The 16,865-nt window shown below is 44.9% G+C and overlaps 1 protein-coding gene across 7 annotated transcripts in view; it reads right to left on the minus strand.

The window, feature by feature from the left end:
- The window catches only part of MYT1 (myelin transcription factor 1), an 87,946-nt gene that overhangs the window by 19,825 nt on the left and 51,256 nt on the right, over positions 1-16,865 (minus strand). For 4 of the 7 annotated variants that reach the window (XM_075571521.1, XM_075571518.1, XM_075571524.1 and 1 more), the window contains 12 exons: positions 16,026-16,856; positions 14,583-14,717; positions 13,796-13,886; positions 12,224-12,334; positions 11,716-11,930; positions 9,935-10,140; positions 9,221-9,493; positions 8,711-8,865; positions 7,369-7,470; positions 800-862; positions 608-676; positions 79-141 (listed from right to left, as the gene is read on the minus strand). In XM_075571521.1, the coding sequence (XP_075427636.1) occupies positions 79-141; positions 608-676; positions 800-862; positions 7,369-7,470; positions 8,711-8,865; positions 9,221-9,493; positions 9,935-10,140; positions 11,716-11,930; positions 12,224-12,334; positions 13,796-13,886; positions 14,583-14,717; positions 16,026-16,856 (2,314 nt within the window). The remainder of the gene's footprint in view (positions 1-78; positions 142-607; positions 677-799; positions 863-7,368; positions 7,471-8,710; positions 8,866-9,220; positions 9,494-9,934; positions 10,141-11,715; positions 11,931-12,223; positions 12,335-13,795; positions 13,887-14,582; positions 14,718-16,025; positions 16,857-16,865) is intronic. The other 3 variants (XM_075571522.1, XM_075571520.1, XM_075571523.1) reach the window with 2 other exon arrangements.

Here is a 16,865-nt window from a genome sequence, read left to right on the forward strand (position 1 = left end):
AACCGTCGCCCCCCCACCCCCCAAAAAAATATCTCGCACTCCCCCCAGTTTGCACACCCCCACCCTAGGGGATCTCACCTCCGGTGAGAGGCATAATTCCCTGTTATGTGTCCTGAGCCATCACAGCCTGGAGTTGGGCACCTGGGAAAGAAAGAAAAAAACAAAGAAAAGGACATTAGATTCTTCTGGAGGGGAATTCCGGGTCAATGGTGGAATCGCTTAAAAGTCAAAATGGCGATCAGCGCAGACTGCTGCTTTAACATCTATGTTTGCACTAAAAAGGCAGTTTGATTTTGTTCAATAAGCATTTGTCATATGGCAAAGCATAAAAAGCAAAAACATGCAAAGAACTGAGAGTTTAGCCCTGAAGAGTTCAGCCCCAATCTGCTCAGAGCTAAAAAAAAAAAAAAAAAAAAATAGGGCCAGTTAAAATTTGGAGCCAATTGGAATATAATTTGCATCCTCTGTGATCTTTTGGTCAAATGTAATCATGAATTTGGTCTTGGTTGCCTGAGCAGATTTTTGCCAGACGGGGAAGAGGGGGAGAAGGTGAAAGCAGGAGGGCGGCAGGAGGAGAAAGAGGAATTGAAGTTCAGTGCAAACATACTTGAGATCAGCAGAGTGGGCAGCCATGAGGTTTCTGAGACTCTTGTCTGCAAGAGGGCAACCAGAAAGGCTGAAAGAGAACAGATAGAGATTTGGATAAGCCAAAAAGAAAAGGGGATGCGGGATAGTATCAAACCATAAAAATAAAAGCTTGCAAGCTGGAGCGGGAAGAAGCCATCACCGGGAGTCTAACCTGCGGTGGGAGGCGTAGTTTCCAGTGATGTGTCCACTTCCATCACATCCGGGGGTGGGGCAGCTGTAGGAAGAGAAGACTTCGCATTATAATCGGAGCAGAATGAATTCAGTCCACCTCCAAGTCCCAGGTTGTTTTCAGATCATTTAGGGTTGCCAGGTGTCCAGTATTGAACTGGACTGTCCTATATTTGGATTCTCTGTCCAGTAAAAAATGAGAGGTAATACTGCATGTGTCCGGTATTACTTCTCTGGACATAATGACATGGCCGGGATGGGGGAAGGTTACGCAGGATTTCCCCGAGCAGGGAGAGAGCAGGGCTGCTGCTAGGGGGCTGGGCAGCTTCCTTCATCCTCATTGGCTGCTGCTAGGTAATGTCAGGACACAGGAGGAGGAAACAGCATGGAGTGGTGAGAGGTGTGCGTGTGTGTCTCTCTCTCGAGCATGTCACGCCTTTCACCATTGTGTTCCAGTATTTTTGGAGAAGCCGCCTGGTTATACTTGGGATAAGCACACCTAGAACTATGAAATGGGAGTTAGAGGTCTACGATCCACAAGAGAGCGCTAATCGTTTGCACAGACTCCCATTCACATTAATGGGCTTCCTTTTGTGGATCTGGGCCGGAGGAGGTTGTTCATTACATTGAGATTTGTTTGTGCAACAGTGCCCCGAGTGGCACTATTGCACTTTAATGAAAGACTGTATAAAGCAGTGTTTCCCAACCGGGGTTGGGGCACCCTGGGGTTCCCTGAGAGCATGAAAAGGGTGCCGCGGGATTTCCCCATCTGCCGGAGCAGGGAGTGAGCAGGGCTGTTGCAAGGGGGCTGGTCAGTTTCCTCAATCCTGATTAACTTCTGCTGGGTTAGGCTTTGGTACCGCTGCGTCCGGCAGCGCGCGTGGCCGCATTCGCGTTCTTCACCAGCAGGGGTATCCTTTCCTAGCCGGTCCTGGTCCTCCCTCGCTGCACGGCTCACAACGCGCTGTGACGCGTCAGCCGCCAGGGGATGCAGGAAAATTGCGATCCCGAGCGGTGACGCGTCACGTGGTGCGCTGATGAGCCTATCAGGGGCAGGAGCGGGAGCTGTCAGAGAGCTTCCTCCACAAGTTAGGGGGTGGTGTGTGTGTACGTGTGGACCGGGATCAGCACGGAGAGGAGGGCATTTGTGGGGGGGGGGGGAGCTTTTTACCTTCCAGCATACAGCGAGCAGTAGCTCCCTCCTGCAGCCCGGGGGACCGACCCCCGCTGCAGCCATCCGCTGGAGGGGAGGGGGGGGGGGTGCCATCGGACGGGAGCAGCAGAGGGCATGTGGAGGGGGGGAGTAGCACGGAGAGCAGCAGAGGGCATGTGGAGGGGAGGAGTAGCACGGAGAGCAGCAGAGGGCATGTGGGGGGGGCCCTCCTGCAGCCCGGAAGACCCCCGCTGCAGCCCTCCGCTGAAACCACGCCCCCCCGGCCGCCGCTCCCTACAGACCGGTCAATTGCCTCTCCACGCGCCGCCTGTCTGCAGTGCGGGCGTGTGGTCTGAGGCAGCAGGGCTTTAGCCTAAGGCTGGGTAAGGCAGCGCTTATAGTGCCAGTGATGGCGACGCGACATTGCGCCAAAACAAATGTATTGCCATCACGTGCGCTTACAGTAGAAGCGACACGACGGCGCAACAGAGTGAAGGCTTGATCGCGATCGCTGGATGTCAAGTCAATTTGATTTTTCCAGCGACCGCAGCGTGACGTCACCGTCGTCGTCGCTGGCACTATAAGCGCAGCCTAATGCAGCCAATCAGGAGGAGGTGTCAAGAGCCTGGGGTGTGTGGCCAAGCAGAGCAGGAAGCAGCATGGGTCAGAGTGGTGAGGCTGTGTCCTGTGTGTCTCTCCTGTGTGCGTGTGTCTCTGTGTCTCTGTCCTGTGTGTCTCTCTCCTGTGAGCGTGTGTCTCTGTGTCTCTGTCCTGTTTTGTTTTTCTCCCCCCCCCTCTGTCTCCTGTGACTCTCTGCCCCTCTCTGTCTCCTGTGACTCTCTGCCCCCTCTGTCTCCTGTGACTCTGTGCCGCCTTGTCTCCTGTGACTCTGTGCCCCCTCTGTCTCCTGTGACTCTGTGCCGCCTTGTCTCCTGTGACTCTGTGCCCCCTCTGTCTCCTGTGACTCTGTGCCGCCTTGTCTCCTGTGACTCTGTGCCCCCTCTGTCTCCTGTGACTCTCTGCCCCCTCTGTCTCCTGTGACTCTGTGCCCCTCTGTCTCCTGTGACTCTGTGCCCCCCTCTGTCTCCTGTGACTCTCTGCCCCCTCTGTCTCCTGTGACTCTCTGCCCCCTCTGTCTCCTGTGACTCTGTGCCGCCTTGTCTCCTGTGACTCTCTGCCCCCTCTGTCTCCTGTGACTCTGTGCCGCCTTGTCTCCTGTGACTCTGTGCCCCCTCTGTCTCCTGTGACTCTCTGCCCCTCTCTGTCTCATGTGACTCTCTGCCCCCTCTGTCTCCTGTGACAAGAAGGATGGTCCCTGCCCCGAAGAGCTTACAATCTAAGTGGTAATTAGCCGCTGAAGAGCCCAGAAGAACAGGCCACGGAGAGCACAGCTCAGAAGCAAAAAACGGGAACCAGATTGAAATGCCAGTAAAAAGGGAGGTTTATTCTTGAACAGGAATCATCCACAACAACGGAGTTGCACACGGGCAGTCCTCTTACGCGTTTCACGCTCCAAGCGCCTGGAGCACGAAATGCGTAAGAGGACTGCCCGTGTACAACTCCTTTGTTGTGGAGGATTCCTGTTCAAGAATAAACCTCCCTTTTAACTGGCATTTCAATCTGGTTCCCGTTTTTTGCTTCTGAGCTGTGCTCTCCGTGGCCTGTTCCTCTGGGCTCTTCATCTGCTTCTCTTACTGGGAGATGCACGCACGTCAATTGACATGAAAGTGTCCAGCTTCCACGTGCAGCACCAGAGGTCTGACTGAACCCTCTCTTTGAAAGGATGGGTGATCTGTGACTCTGGGGCAGCTATCAGCTAGTTACTTGGACTTGAACTTTTCATACACATACCTAAACTTTTTTATGAAGAACCACTTCCCTTGCTATGTAAGGAGAGATTGCGTGGTGTGTTCTTGAGAGAACTGGACAATTATATACCTAATAGAGGTTGATATATACATATAACATTTGTTATACACCGTAGCTTTGTAATATGCTAGGGTAGGTTATGGTCCATGTCATTTGACCCATATATATGGTTGTTACAGTGAAATTGCTATAATATTTTTTTGTTAACTCACACAGTTCCTGTAGACATTGGTGTACATATTGATACAGTCACCTATAATAGCTGTGTCTTATTTAGCGCACTCCTTCCACTTTCCCCTCCCTACTTGCCCCGATGGACTCTGGATTGCTCATCCACATACTAGTGCAGTGAGTACTAATTTCATTCATCAATGACTTTCACTTATCTATATGCTTTTGGATGCTATCTTTCATTGGAGTCTGAAAAGGAGGGGGCTAGAGAAGTGATTGCACTAAGGAGGGAGTTACACGTATCTGGGTTGTCCGTTATTCATCAGGGTCTTATCCCTTGCATCTGCAAGGGGCCGAGGTCCGTGCATGAGATGTACAGTATCAGCCAGCAGAGCTACCTATATGCTTTGTTAAAGAGGTGTGTGTTTAGATAGGTCTTAAAGCTGGAGAGAGAGGGTGCCAGTCAGATATTAAGGGGAAGGGCATTCCAAAGGCGCGGGGCAGTGAGTGAGAAAGGTTTTAGGCAGGAAAAGGCTTTAGATACAAAAGGGGGGCAGATTTCTGCGAATTTCTTCACAATTGATTAGAGAACGTTTTCACAGCTTTCAATTGCCAAAACGTAGCCATTTTTGCCAGATGTTGAGCAAAAATGGCAGTATGTAAAGGACCACATCACTGTGCAGATTTAACTTCTAATGCTTGAGTGGAAAAAACCCCCCATAACATTTCGACTGATTCACGACCCTATGCGAGAAAAGGGCGCAGCTCTGCTCAATATCTGTGCAGCTCAATGCTCAGCTGTCCCTTTCTGCTGGGAGGTGGACCCTTGTTCTACTGTGTCCTCTTCCACCGCTCAGGGACTGCCAGAGTTATGTGCCGGTCTCCCGGAGTTTTGTTTGGATTAGTTTCATGGAGTTAGATGCAATATCAAAATACATTGCTCTAGGGGAAACAATCTGACGATCTGTCTGTGGCAACATACATTAAATATGATATAGAATTGGAGTTGCAGATCACGCTAAGGTTAGATTTTTGCTCAGAAACAAAGGGACGAGCCTGTTTTTTTTATTGATATCTTTGAGGGGTCGGTACATGGATAAGGACATAAGAGGAGAGCACAATCGTACTTATGCAGACCACTTTAATTGCCACAATTCCACGTTCCGGTTGGTCCACGCAACCTTGAACATGGTGAGGCTGGTAAAGTACATGACCCCCAATAAACAGGGACTGTCCTTATATTATGTTTTGGGGCAATGTTTCTTGCTGTTTCTTTGTTTTAATTATAATTCTCTTTAATTTTATTTATTCTAATAAATGTAGCAGTTCCGTATGTTTACGGCAATGCAATTATCTTAAGCTGCTGATCAACCCGTTCTCCCGTGATTGATCGGCGAAGATCCTGTTTTCCAGGGTTCACAATATGGCCGCCTGTTTCAAAAGAGGAAGTGCTGTGCTCTCATAAATGGTTGCTATAGAACCCAAGGATACGTAATACATAAAAAGTCATTAAAAAGGGCATAAAGATATAAAAATGCTGTATTATCAAATACTACACAACTGATTAATTAAAAAACACTTTAGGGGTTTAAACCAGTCTGTATCCGGCAACACACAAATATATACATTGGACATGGCATTGCATCAATGATGGGCATATATGTGGTTTAGTGGCTCACTCATACTTCTGCTTAGAGCCCACAATTGTCTAGCGCCATTGACATACATTTTCCTTTGTGTGAGAAGGACACACTCGCCCCATTCTCCACACATTTACCAAAGCACGAATTTAATTATAACAAGGGAACCCAATACACAACCCAGTTACTTTGTAGCACTGGCAAACAGAATGCAGATAACCACAGTGAACACTCTTGTGGGTTATCAACCTTTTTTACTGCTGGAGGGAGGTCACATCGCACGGAGAATCTGGTCTCTTGTGCACTGAACGGGTTAAAGGGACAAAATAACTGGCTACTCGTGAAAGGAGGGCTAGGCAGGTGGCGTTGGAGGGGGAAAAACCCTCAAATTACCATATTATATCCATGCTAAGGTTTCTTGAATTCGTCAAATAAAGGTCTCCTAGCTTCCTGTTCTAAACACAAAGATCTCTTTCGGTGGGATGACAAGGTCGTTGTAACATATGGCCAACTTCCACTGTTCAAACTAACTGCAATGAAACAGGCAAATCTCTGTGAGGGTTTATTAAGGAGATCGATGCTTCGGTCCTACCATGGACATTTGTCAAGAAGATATCTTGTATCTTGAGAAAAGGTTCATGGTAGAACCAAAATGTCGATCCTCTTAATAAACCCTCCCTGAGGTTTTTTCACAAGCCCCCTGGAGTGCCTGTTTAATTCCTGTTAGTTCTGATGTATCCATTGATTGTGGTTTCTAAAGCACCCGGGGCAGCTATATGAACATTCTGGTGCGTGCGCCTTTCTCTTCACTATCTACAACTTTTACTGTTAACAGTCCACAGCTACATGTCAAATCCAGTACTGCCTAACTGTTTAAAGCTGTGAAATACCAATGCGGGGTATTATTCCTTCCCGTTACAGGCAATGCTTGAAATAAGTGCAGCATGAAACTTTGACTCATAGGTGCACAGGGAACTGCAGGAGGAATTCTCAACCTTTTGGGACATTTGTACCATGTAGTAATACAGAATGAAAAGGGGGTATTAGGTATGAGTGTTTGACCTCCGGATTTTCTTTCTCTCTGCTTTGGGGGCTGTCCATGGTCCTTTTTCTATTCTTTAGGTTAGCCAGCACTTACTGCAAACTACTTTCGTTTTTTGGGATCTACTATTACTGCAGTACTGCCACTTTCCGGGAAATGTTGCTGTGGCCGGAGCTTTAGTGGCCCGGCGTTTTGTGGGGTATTTATCACCACTACAGAAGTACCACTAATGTTCTTTCTGCTTTGTGTCAATTGATGTACGTCATTTGCACCAGACGATTTTACAACAACTGCATTACAACACAGTGGTGTGTGACAAGTGAATTTTCTGTAATAGCATAGCTCATATGCCCTTCATCTTGTTATTTAGTTATTCCCTAATTCACTGGTTTCGCACCCACTTTGATCACTTTCATATATATTTTACACTCTGGTCAATTAGGTGCTTAATTAGTTGATCCTTAATTACCCCTCTCCCCCCCCCCTTTTTTTTTAACTGCATTGTCATCAATGCAAATCCTCTATAAATGACGCCGTAGGTTACATCATTAACAAAGCAGTGGGGCAAATCACACAATTTGAGCATCAGTGGCTCTCCTTTAGGATGGGATATATAACCCCAAGCATGTATTTCCATTATGTTTCTATATTCATGTTTGTGAATTTGCAGAACTTACTCATTCAGAAGGGTTCCTCCTTTTTTTCCTCCATCGCCCGCTTTTGGACTTGCACACCCCCCATCGCGTACCGGCCGAATATCTCGTTGTGAAGCAAAGTATCTAGGAGAATATTGGTTTCATGTAAGTCCAATGGCAGAGGCATTCTGTGTCAGACTGAAAGAGAGTTCCCCTGAGGCCTTTTCCTGAAGGGGCAACATAACTGCTATCGAGGAGGAGGGGGGAGGGATAGGTTGTGTATGATCGGTGAAAGTGGGAGGAGTTATAAGTAGAGGGTATATACTTTAGGAGGGGGCCCAAGGGGACTCCTACCTCTTCTTCACCTGGACCAGTAAGAAGCCCCACCCTCCCTCACTCCCTGTTTTTAGAAGTGGTTGGTGGTGTTGTGGTGTGTGATGGTTTGAAATGTTTCTGGTTTCAGCGTGGCGGTAAAGTGTTAGGTTGGGGACCAAGTACAAGTTAGCTCCTTATGTGGAGGTTGAAGTTACATACAGTACATCTGAATTGTTGGTTATGGGGAAGGCGGTGTCATGCCCAGCTTGGACAGCCAGTATGGTGGTGACATTCCAGTGGCGGGGTGTGTTTTGGGCAAAGTGTCCTTAGCGGCTGTTGGCATATAGACCAACAAGCCGGGGACATGAGGCATGGGTAATTTGAGGCATGGGTAAGTTATTCCGAGGTACGTCTGGGCAAAATGAGGACCGTTCAGAAGTACTTGTAGTACTCATCGATCACTGTGCAGTTGGAAAGCGAAACAATCCATGGCTGCAAAGTGGGGGGGAAGGGGAAGTTGGGGGGGGGGGGGGGACAGAGCATCTCTTTCGCCCAACTTTCCAGACGAGAGCCGATTAGATCTGCAACTTTAAGTGCGCTCCAATGTTCATGATGTGAAGCTACATGTTCCTTTCAAGTTCCATATTTGTTGTATGTGTTTGTTATCCAGCACCCGCTGTTACTATTGATAATCACTTTAAACATGTCTTATGGGCACCTGCAATATGTGTTTCCTAAATGCCTCTGCTATTAGGGGTGGAAAAGTGTCTCATGCAAGAGAACCGTAGAAAGTCAAATGAACGGCAATGTTTATATGTTGCCAAAGTACCCACGTACCTGCTCTCCCAACAAGAGTATGTGAAGAAAAGAACCTTTTTGGGTTTAGAGCAAAGAGGCTGTGCTCACATAGGCCTCACACTACATGATAGCTTACAAACTGTAACCTTTAGGTTTTCTAAGAACAGTACTAATGTGTCTAATACTTGCATTATGTCCTTATTCTTTTGGAAGGAGCTTTAATGCTATTTCTTTATCAAACGTATCCATGGCAACATTGCATTGTACTTACGTCAGAAGTTCCTTCTTGCTGTCCTTGGAGAGAAATTTCAGTTTGAAATTGGTTAGCGTAACATCTCCCGGGTATTTCCGTTCCTCAAAGCTTTCCTCCTGCATCTCCTGGTCATCGGCTTCCGAGGAGGCAAAAGAGGCAGCCGCAGGTTCCGACTGCAATAGAAGACAGAGAGGTTTCTTTCTTAGTTTCGCATGCTCAGTGTGAGATGTGTGTGCAAGGCTGACCACCAGAGCTAAAAAGATCCTATAGGGAGATGATGGGGGAGCTTCCTGCAGTCGGTTATCTCTTCAAATGTAATAAGTAGTTCAGTAGTTGTGTTTTAATAAACTCTGCAAACATGACCTATGAGTTGGTCATTTTGAAAAGTATAGGTTATAAAATATTGTGATATGTTGCGATAGCATTGTGCGCCATGTCACGGGTCATATCTAAATGTCACCAGATTAGTATGTCACACACACTCATCTTTCAATAATTCCTAATAGAAGGATTTCCTCTACCACCTACTTCTTCCGGCTCCTCTTCACGTTGGCGATTCGGCTTTGTGTAGTCAATAGGCCCATCCCAATCATCTTGCCGGGAGGTCTGGCTAGACTGGGGGGACGTCATGGTGCTGCTGGTGGCACTGGTGCAGTTTTGGCGCTGAGACTGGTCGGGGGATTTCATGCTTGGGCTGCTACTGCAGCTGCTGCTGCTGGGGAATGGGTTCTCTCGTTTCCGATGCTTGTTCATGCTCAAGTCTAGAGTGCCATTTTCATCGACTTCAATGTCCATGGACTGCTGCCAGAGATAAGCAAATCTTTTGACCACTTGCACGATAAAAACCAGACCTCATGGCCGTTGCTCCATTTGCTAATAATATACTCATATATTCACCAATGTGTGGGATCATGAACCACTTTTCAGTTAAATGGGAAATGGTGGGTGTCAATGTTATCCACGCAAGTTCATTCATCAGCTCCAGTGCAGGGTATCGTACCTAAAGCAGTGTTAACTGCCATTGACTTAAATGGCAGTTAACACTGGGCAGTGTGTGAAACCCTGCATCGGAACTCGATGAATCTGTCCCTTAGTGAGAGTTAATCAACATAATCATTCTGGAACCCTTCGCTGCTGGAGAGTCAAACAATACATTTGGTACTCTTCCTCGACTAATTAAACACATTGATCACATCACACCGGGCCTGTAACTCTACCTTCCTTCTATAAATCTGCACTCACTTTGCTGGGGAGATCCTGCTGCTTAGTGCTAAGATTCTCTGGCATTTCCCAGCATCGCGTCGAAAGATTCAAAATGGCGGTGGCGGCCATATGAGCAGCTTCCGCGTCGTGGGTATAGTCGAAGCCGGAGGAGGAGGAGGAAGTGCTTTTTACATAGCTGCTGGAGGGGCTGTGGCTGGGGGAAGAGGCCTTTGGAAATGGTTTGGCTGCGGAGGGTGCAAAGAGAAAAGCAATAAATACATGAAACGCTCTGTGCGAAAGCAAATTGTGTTGTGCAATCCAGGATGTTCCACCGTTACAGAGACGCGATGGCCAAGACTGTATTTCCACCAACGCATAATACTTTGCATTGCAAGCTCCTTCACAAATGAATAGTTTAAAAGCAACCCTTTGGGGAAATATGAACAGTAGGAGACATCATCTTCAATTTGTCACTGGCTTTTCAATGACGTTTTGCATTTAATAAATATTTCCAGCTCGGACGGATTTTCAATCAGCAAATTAATAAGAGAAGAGGAGAGAAATGATGGAAAGGTTTATCCTAGTTGGTTTTCTGGAATTCATTTTGTCAGTACAATTACCCTGAGAAATTCTTTCCTAATATTGCAAACTAGGCAATCCTATTCAGCAAGAGAATTATATATATTTATTTTTTTTGCAGAGAAACAAATGACTTTTCCATCAGCCCTAACCCAGGCTGGCAGCGGCATTTTCACATCTGGCCTCCTGCCAACATCATCATTTTATCTGTGCAGGTTTTAGCTGTGTAATAAAGAAGCCATTCCATTGTGCTGCAATAACCAGGGTTCTCTGAAGCATGAGTGCTTCTCACTGAGCATCTGTGTCAGGATTACACAGGGATCTTGGGAAGTAGGATTAGTTATGAGGAGAAAAGCCCTCTTGAGGCCGCTGAGATCTGCAAACAGTTTTCCTAAAACCCATATTTTCTTTCCGGCGTTTGAAAGAAGGATTCAATATGCATTAGGGAAAAGCAGATGTTGAAACCATCTCTAGCTGAACTCTGTCTTACCAGCCAGGTGTATCAATCGACTCCTTTTTACCCATAAAGAGAGGAATATGCATTATACTGGCAGGGACCACCATTTTTCTCGGAAGAGCCAGGATTTCCCAATCGGAGGAAATTTTGTCTGAACGTCATAAAAATGACTAAATCATTTGCACAGTTTAACTAATAATTCTCATGGTTGTCTAAAAGAAGATGTCCCCAACTCCTATCCAAGGTCAATGTTGATTTATAAGGAAGCCCTCTATATTAATAAAAAAAAAAGACGTATGCAGCCTCTTTGCTGGGCTGAATTTGGTTTCCGTTCCATTTATTTGAATGCATGTTGAATAGAGCCACACTAGCTCTTTTCCATCTAAATCCTATTCCCAATGCTGGAGAAGATATTGTCTCCCTTTTAAATAAATTAAACTAAAATCTTCACCATGGGTCACAGCATATGGAATAAGGTCCACTGTTGGGTAAGGATTAATGTATCTCTATGTTTACCTGTTTAAATATAATGACTCCATCACTATCTTTTAAACGTATTGCTCAGTAGTTTAATATGTATGCTAATTCTATAAAAGTATATGTGGCTGGAATCAGTATCATTATAATTGTCCCTGGTTTCGCCTGGACACATTCCAATCTTCATCTGCTGCATATTCTTTCCAACCTCCCAGATCCAGAGCTTGATGCGTAGCCGCTAGGGTAGTTAAAGAGGAATCTGTCATTCAAAATACCCCACAAAAAAAATGTTGACCCTTCTACTTACATTTAAAGGCTTTGGGTGAGGTTTCGCTTGTCTGAATCTTTGGGGCAAGCAAGCGTTTGCCGAAAACCTGAGCATCAAAACTTGCATAATCGAAGGTGACCTTGGAGTACTTCTCCAGCTCCTTGGCCAGATTTGCCCTGGGGGTTGCAGGAACCATGTTGGGCCTGTAGCTGCCATACTGTGGAATCTCCAGTTGCTTTACAAAGCACATGGGCCTGTCGGATAGAAAGTGCAACAAGAGACATAGTGAGTGATTTAAAGATGTCTACGCACTTAGGCCATGCTTGCTAAACTATGCTGTTCCATAACACACCATCCGGCACCAGAAGACACTTTATGACCAGTTGAGATGAGTGGGCTGGAGGATTTTATGGACTAGCAGCACTTCGTAAATATGGACTCAACCCAACTGTGTGATACTAGAGGGAGCTTATGATATAACATCCTCCTCACATGAAATATTGTGGAAATGATGCATATATCCCCGTATGTCTTCTTTTTCACTCACCTGAGTATTCTGTCTGAGTTTGAGTTGTTTTTGGAGAGCTCTCCAGGTTGTTGCTGTTTGTCATGCGACCTGGCCAACTTTTCAGCTGCAGCAATGGGACATCCAGATAAGCTGCGGACAAGAAGTCACATATGAAAGCTGTCGGCAGCAAATGAACCCAACACTCCCAGTCACTGTAATGTTATGCCTCTTAGGGCCCATTATTATTAAATAGTGCTATTCCATAAAACAGCTGTTTCAGATAGTGTCTTAACGAGTAACACTATTTAGTAAATAAGGGCCGTGTTGAGTCATGGGGACCACACATCGTTTTTACTTTCTGTTGACCGGCTAAAGAATTGTTAGATGGAACTTTTTGAAGAAGTCTTGTGTGTGTATATATAGTAAATTTCCTATTTACTGCAGGATTTAGTGGAAAAACTGCAGAATTAACGTTTTTTTTTCTTTTCTTATTTTAATTAATCATTTATTTAACTGGCGTTTACAAAGTACATTTATCTTATTTCGAGTAAAAAGCCACTATAAAGAACATAGATGTTGGACATTTTGCCACTGCGGGACAACTCACCACACCCATTTCGCTGCAGGGTTTAGGCTTCTTACAGTTTAGTTTTTTTAGGGGTTAAGGTTAGGATTAGGGGTTATGGTTAGGATTAGGGATTCGGGTAAGAATTAGTGATAAGGTTAGGACTAGGGTTAGGTGGTTAGGACTATGGGTTAAGGTTAGGATTAGTGTTAGGGGTTAAGGTTAGGATTAGGGGTTAGGATTAGTGTTAGGGATTAAGGTTAGGATTAGGAATTCAGGTTAGGGGTTCTGGATAGGATTAGTGTAAGGGGTTAAGGTTAGGATTAGGGGTTAGGATTAGTGTTAGGGGTTAAGGTTTGGATTAGGGGTTAGGATTAGTGTTAGGGGTTAAGTTAGGATTAGGGATTCAGGTTAGGGGTTCTGGTTAGGATTAGTGTAAGGGGTTAAGGTTAGGATTAGGGGTTAAGGTTAGGATTAGGGGTTAACGTTAGGATTAGTGGTAGGGGTTAAGGTTAGAGTTGGGAATATTAGGGTTAGGATTAGTGTTGGGGTGAAAATTAGCAATATTAGGATTAGGGGTTACATTTAGAAATATTAAAGCTAGGGGTTAAAGTTAAGATTAGGTGTTACATTTAGAATTATTATGGTTAGGGTTAAGGGTTAAGATTAGAAAAAATAGGATTAGGGATTAAAGTTAAAGTAAAGGGTTAAGGTTAGGATTAGGTTTATGAATATTAGGGCTAGGATTAGTGTTGTGGTGAAGGTTAGACATATTAGGATTGGGGTCAAGGTTAGAAATTTTAGGGTTAGGGGTTAAAGTTAGGATTCGGGGTTAAGGTACTAGGTTGTCTAGGTTATTGGCATTACCCAAAATGGCCCGGAATCCCCCCAGACTCCCTGGGTCATCTGCGGTGGCGACCTGTCCCAGACCCAAAGATTATAGGCTACAAAGACTTCCACATTTCACATGGTTCAAATTGTGGCATCATCCCAAATGTGACTGGTGGGCCGTCGGCTACTTCCCATGAACGATCACTATACTGTACCTTCGGTGTGTGTTTCTGTTGCTGTTGACATGGCCCTGTCCGGTGCAGCCTGGGGTCGGACACTTCAGGACATTTTCATGCATGGCCAGGACTTTGCATAGGAAATAAAAAAGGGAGAAGATTTACCATCACGGAATCGCTGGACAGCGCAGGCGGGCGCCAGTGTGAGGCGGCTGCGCCGGTGTCTCGAAGCCGATATTAAGACGGGCCATTTATCTCGGGATTTATTTCGATTTATCCTTTTTGAATATCATTTCTTTCTGTAGACGTTAATCTTCTAGATGTTTTGTGCAATGCTGGCCTTAAAACTTAACAAAAAAATGCATGTGTGTGTCTGGCTTGCTTTGTGCTATACTGTGTGCGTGTGTCTGTAGATAAGTCTCTTTGCAACTGCAGAGACCCTGCAATTAAGTGTTCTGTATACAGCACACATCGCATAAGAATCTATGATACAGGTCTCATGTCACATCTGGGAATCTAATGTTTCCCACCCATTGAGTACCATTTAATAAATTTTGTGTGTGTGTGTGTGTGTGTGTGTGTGTGTGTGTGTGTGTGTGTGTGTGTGTGTGTGTGTGTGTGTGTGTATATATATATATATATATATTTACTGGCTATGTATCAAAACTCAGCCAGTGCTGAAAGCTGTGTAATGCAGCGAGCATAAGCTTATAAGGCTACGGCCCCGCTATCTGCGCTGCACGTGCGCCTGCAAGGCATTTGTCCCATTATATATAAAACTTGGATGCCCATGTTAGTTGCAGTAGATTATACAACATATACTCACTCTCTGGAGGGATCCTGTCCTTATGAGGGCATCCTGAGAGGCTCCGGTGATGGGGGTACAGCCCTGTAACGTGTCCGGTGCCATCACAGCCAGGTGTGGGACATTTAATCTCTCGCTTCTCAGGTCTTGCTGCATCTAAAACACACACAGAACACGTGAGAAATTATAAAGGAATCGGACGTTTTATAATTCCTCTATTTTGTTCTTGTATACTTTTATTGTTTTCATGCTAAGCAGAGGTTTTTTAACTTTCTACGTAAAATCTTTCATGCTAAAGGGGGTGTTAATATTTCTAAGAAAGTCAAATACATTGATCATTTTGTTTCCATTTTTATTTAATTTTTACCAGCCTTGAGGGCCTGCCTATTTAAAAGATGCTTAATTTGTATGTTTGTTAAGAAAAAGGCCAAATATAAAGAAAATCTAAAAAGAAATATAAAGCTCAACCCCGTTATAACGCTGTGCTTGGGGTCCAAAGAATCACATCGCGCTATAAGCGGATCGCGTTAAAAATAATGTACAATTGTATGCATTGTACAATAAAGTGTTTAAGACACCAATAATCGTGTTGTAAAGTATTCATAAATACCAAAAGTGGGAGCCACGCTTGCACCGCGTTATAAGCGGATTCGCGTTATAACGGAGTTGAGCTGTATAAAGATATGTTAGTTTTTATTAGGATTCATTCTTGTTGGCTCCAGTATGAAAGCAAAGTAACAAGGTTTGAGCTTGTCCACTGTGAACGCGAAAAGTTAATGTACAACTAGATATCAAAACTAAGGATGACACCAAGAATAAACAGGAAAGATTGTTTTTTCAATTGCATGCGTGCTAATCTGTTTTCTGTGCGCTAATGGACAGTCACATAGATTCTTTACCAATTCTACCATCATTGTAGGAAAACACTGCTACGAGGAGAGTTGTATTATAACAGCTTTAAAATGAATCAAAGAAAGAAAGAAGCACTCTAAAAATGAGTACGGCACATAAATTGCTTCTGAAGCAGAAAATATTGGATTTTACTCTTGGCAGTATTGTAATGACACATTGCAGAAACACATCTCAAGAATGCTTCATGTTCTGGAAATCTACCACGCTTTACATCAAAGGATGAGAAACATGGCGCACTTGGAAAATGTATCCCTGCAATCTAATGGCTCATGACAAGTCTTCCTGGCTAAGATTAGCAGGCAATAAATGTTATTTTTTTTCCTCTATAATATTTGTGCCTCTCTTTCAGGTGTAAATGTTTAGTCTTTACACAGATAAACCCGAATGGGTCCACTTTGACCACCCAGTCCTCCAACACTGTAGTCTCTCTGTTTCTTATGTTCTTGTGTAGATCGAAACCTTTGTAGGAACAAATATATATATTTTGTATATAGCTTCTGATATTTTGGTCTGCGCCACCTCCATGTATTTTAAACACAGAAATAGGTTTACCGTAAAAGTTTTTTCTGATGTCCATCGATCTGTTTTGTTTTTCATCCGCTTGGAAATTCTGGATGTTGTCTGCAGGGGTTCTGCTGGGCTCCCGGACAACCTTAACTTGTTCGGCTTTTAGAGCAATGGCTTGCTCCAAAAGCCCAAGGTTTCCTCTGGTCATCATGTCGTACATCTCAGACTCATCCGTCACAGCTGATTTCTGTGAATGGCTGTCATCGTCTTTATCATCGTCTGACCTGACTTCCACAATGACTGAATATTCGGGTTTAGGACTGAATTGTCCTTCACAGTGGATTTTGGGGGAGTCCTGAGAAGCACGGGGCATTTCTTGGGTGACCATGTCAGACGGTGGTTCCTCTTCTTCCTCTTCATCCTCGTCCAGGTCATCATCATCCTCATCCAGTTCATCATCATCTTCTTCATCGTCCTCTTCATCTTCCATATCCTTTTGAAGCTTGCAGGCGTCATCACAGTTGACTTCATCCCTCGGTTCAAGACATGACTCACTGCTTCGTTCACTGGTCACCTCAATTACCTCTTCTGCATCTTCAGTCTGAATGATGATCTCTTTCTCACAGACCTCTTCCACCACTGTTTCCTCTACCTCCTCCTGGACTATCTGTACAACACCAGCACTTGGTTTGGGAGTCTCCAGCTCACTTTCTGGCAAATGCCCTTCTGAGACAAGTGTTTCTTTAGCTATTTGGCCCAGGTTTAAGAGAGAGTTGGCAATGATTTCTTGATAGCTGCTGTAATTGGCTTTTGCACAGGAGCTTGTTTCATTGTTAGATGTAAGCTCTTCGCAGGTTGCTTTTACTGAGCTTTCAGCTGTAATGC

Source organism: Ascaphus truei, chromosome 15, assembly GCF_040206685.1.
Source record: "Ascaphus truei isolate aAscTru1 chromosome 15, aAscTru1.hap1, whole genome shotgun sequence".
In the NCBI taxonomy this organism is placed as follows: domain Eukaryota; kingdom Metazoa; phylum Chordata; class Amphibia; order Anura; family Ascaphidae; genus Ascaphus; species Ascaphus truei.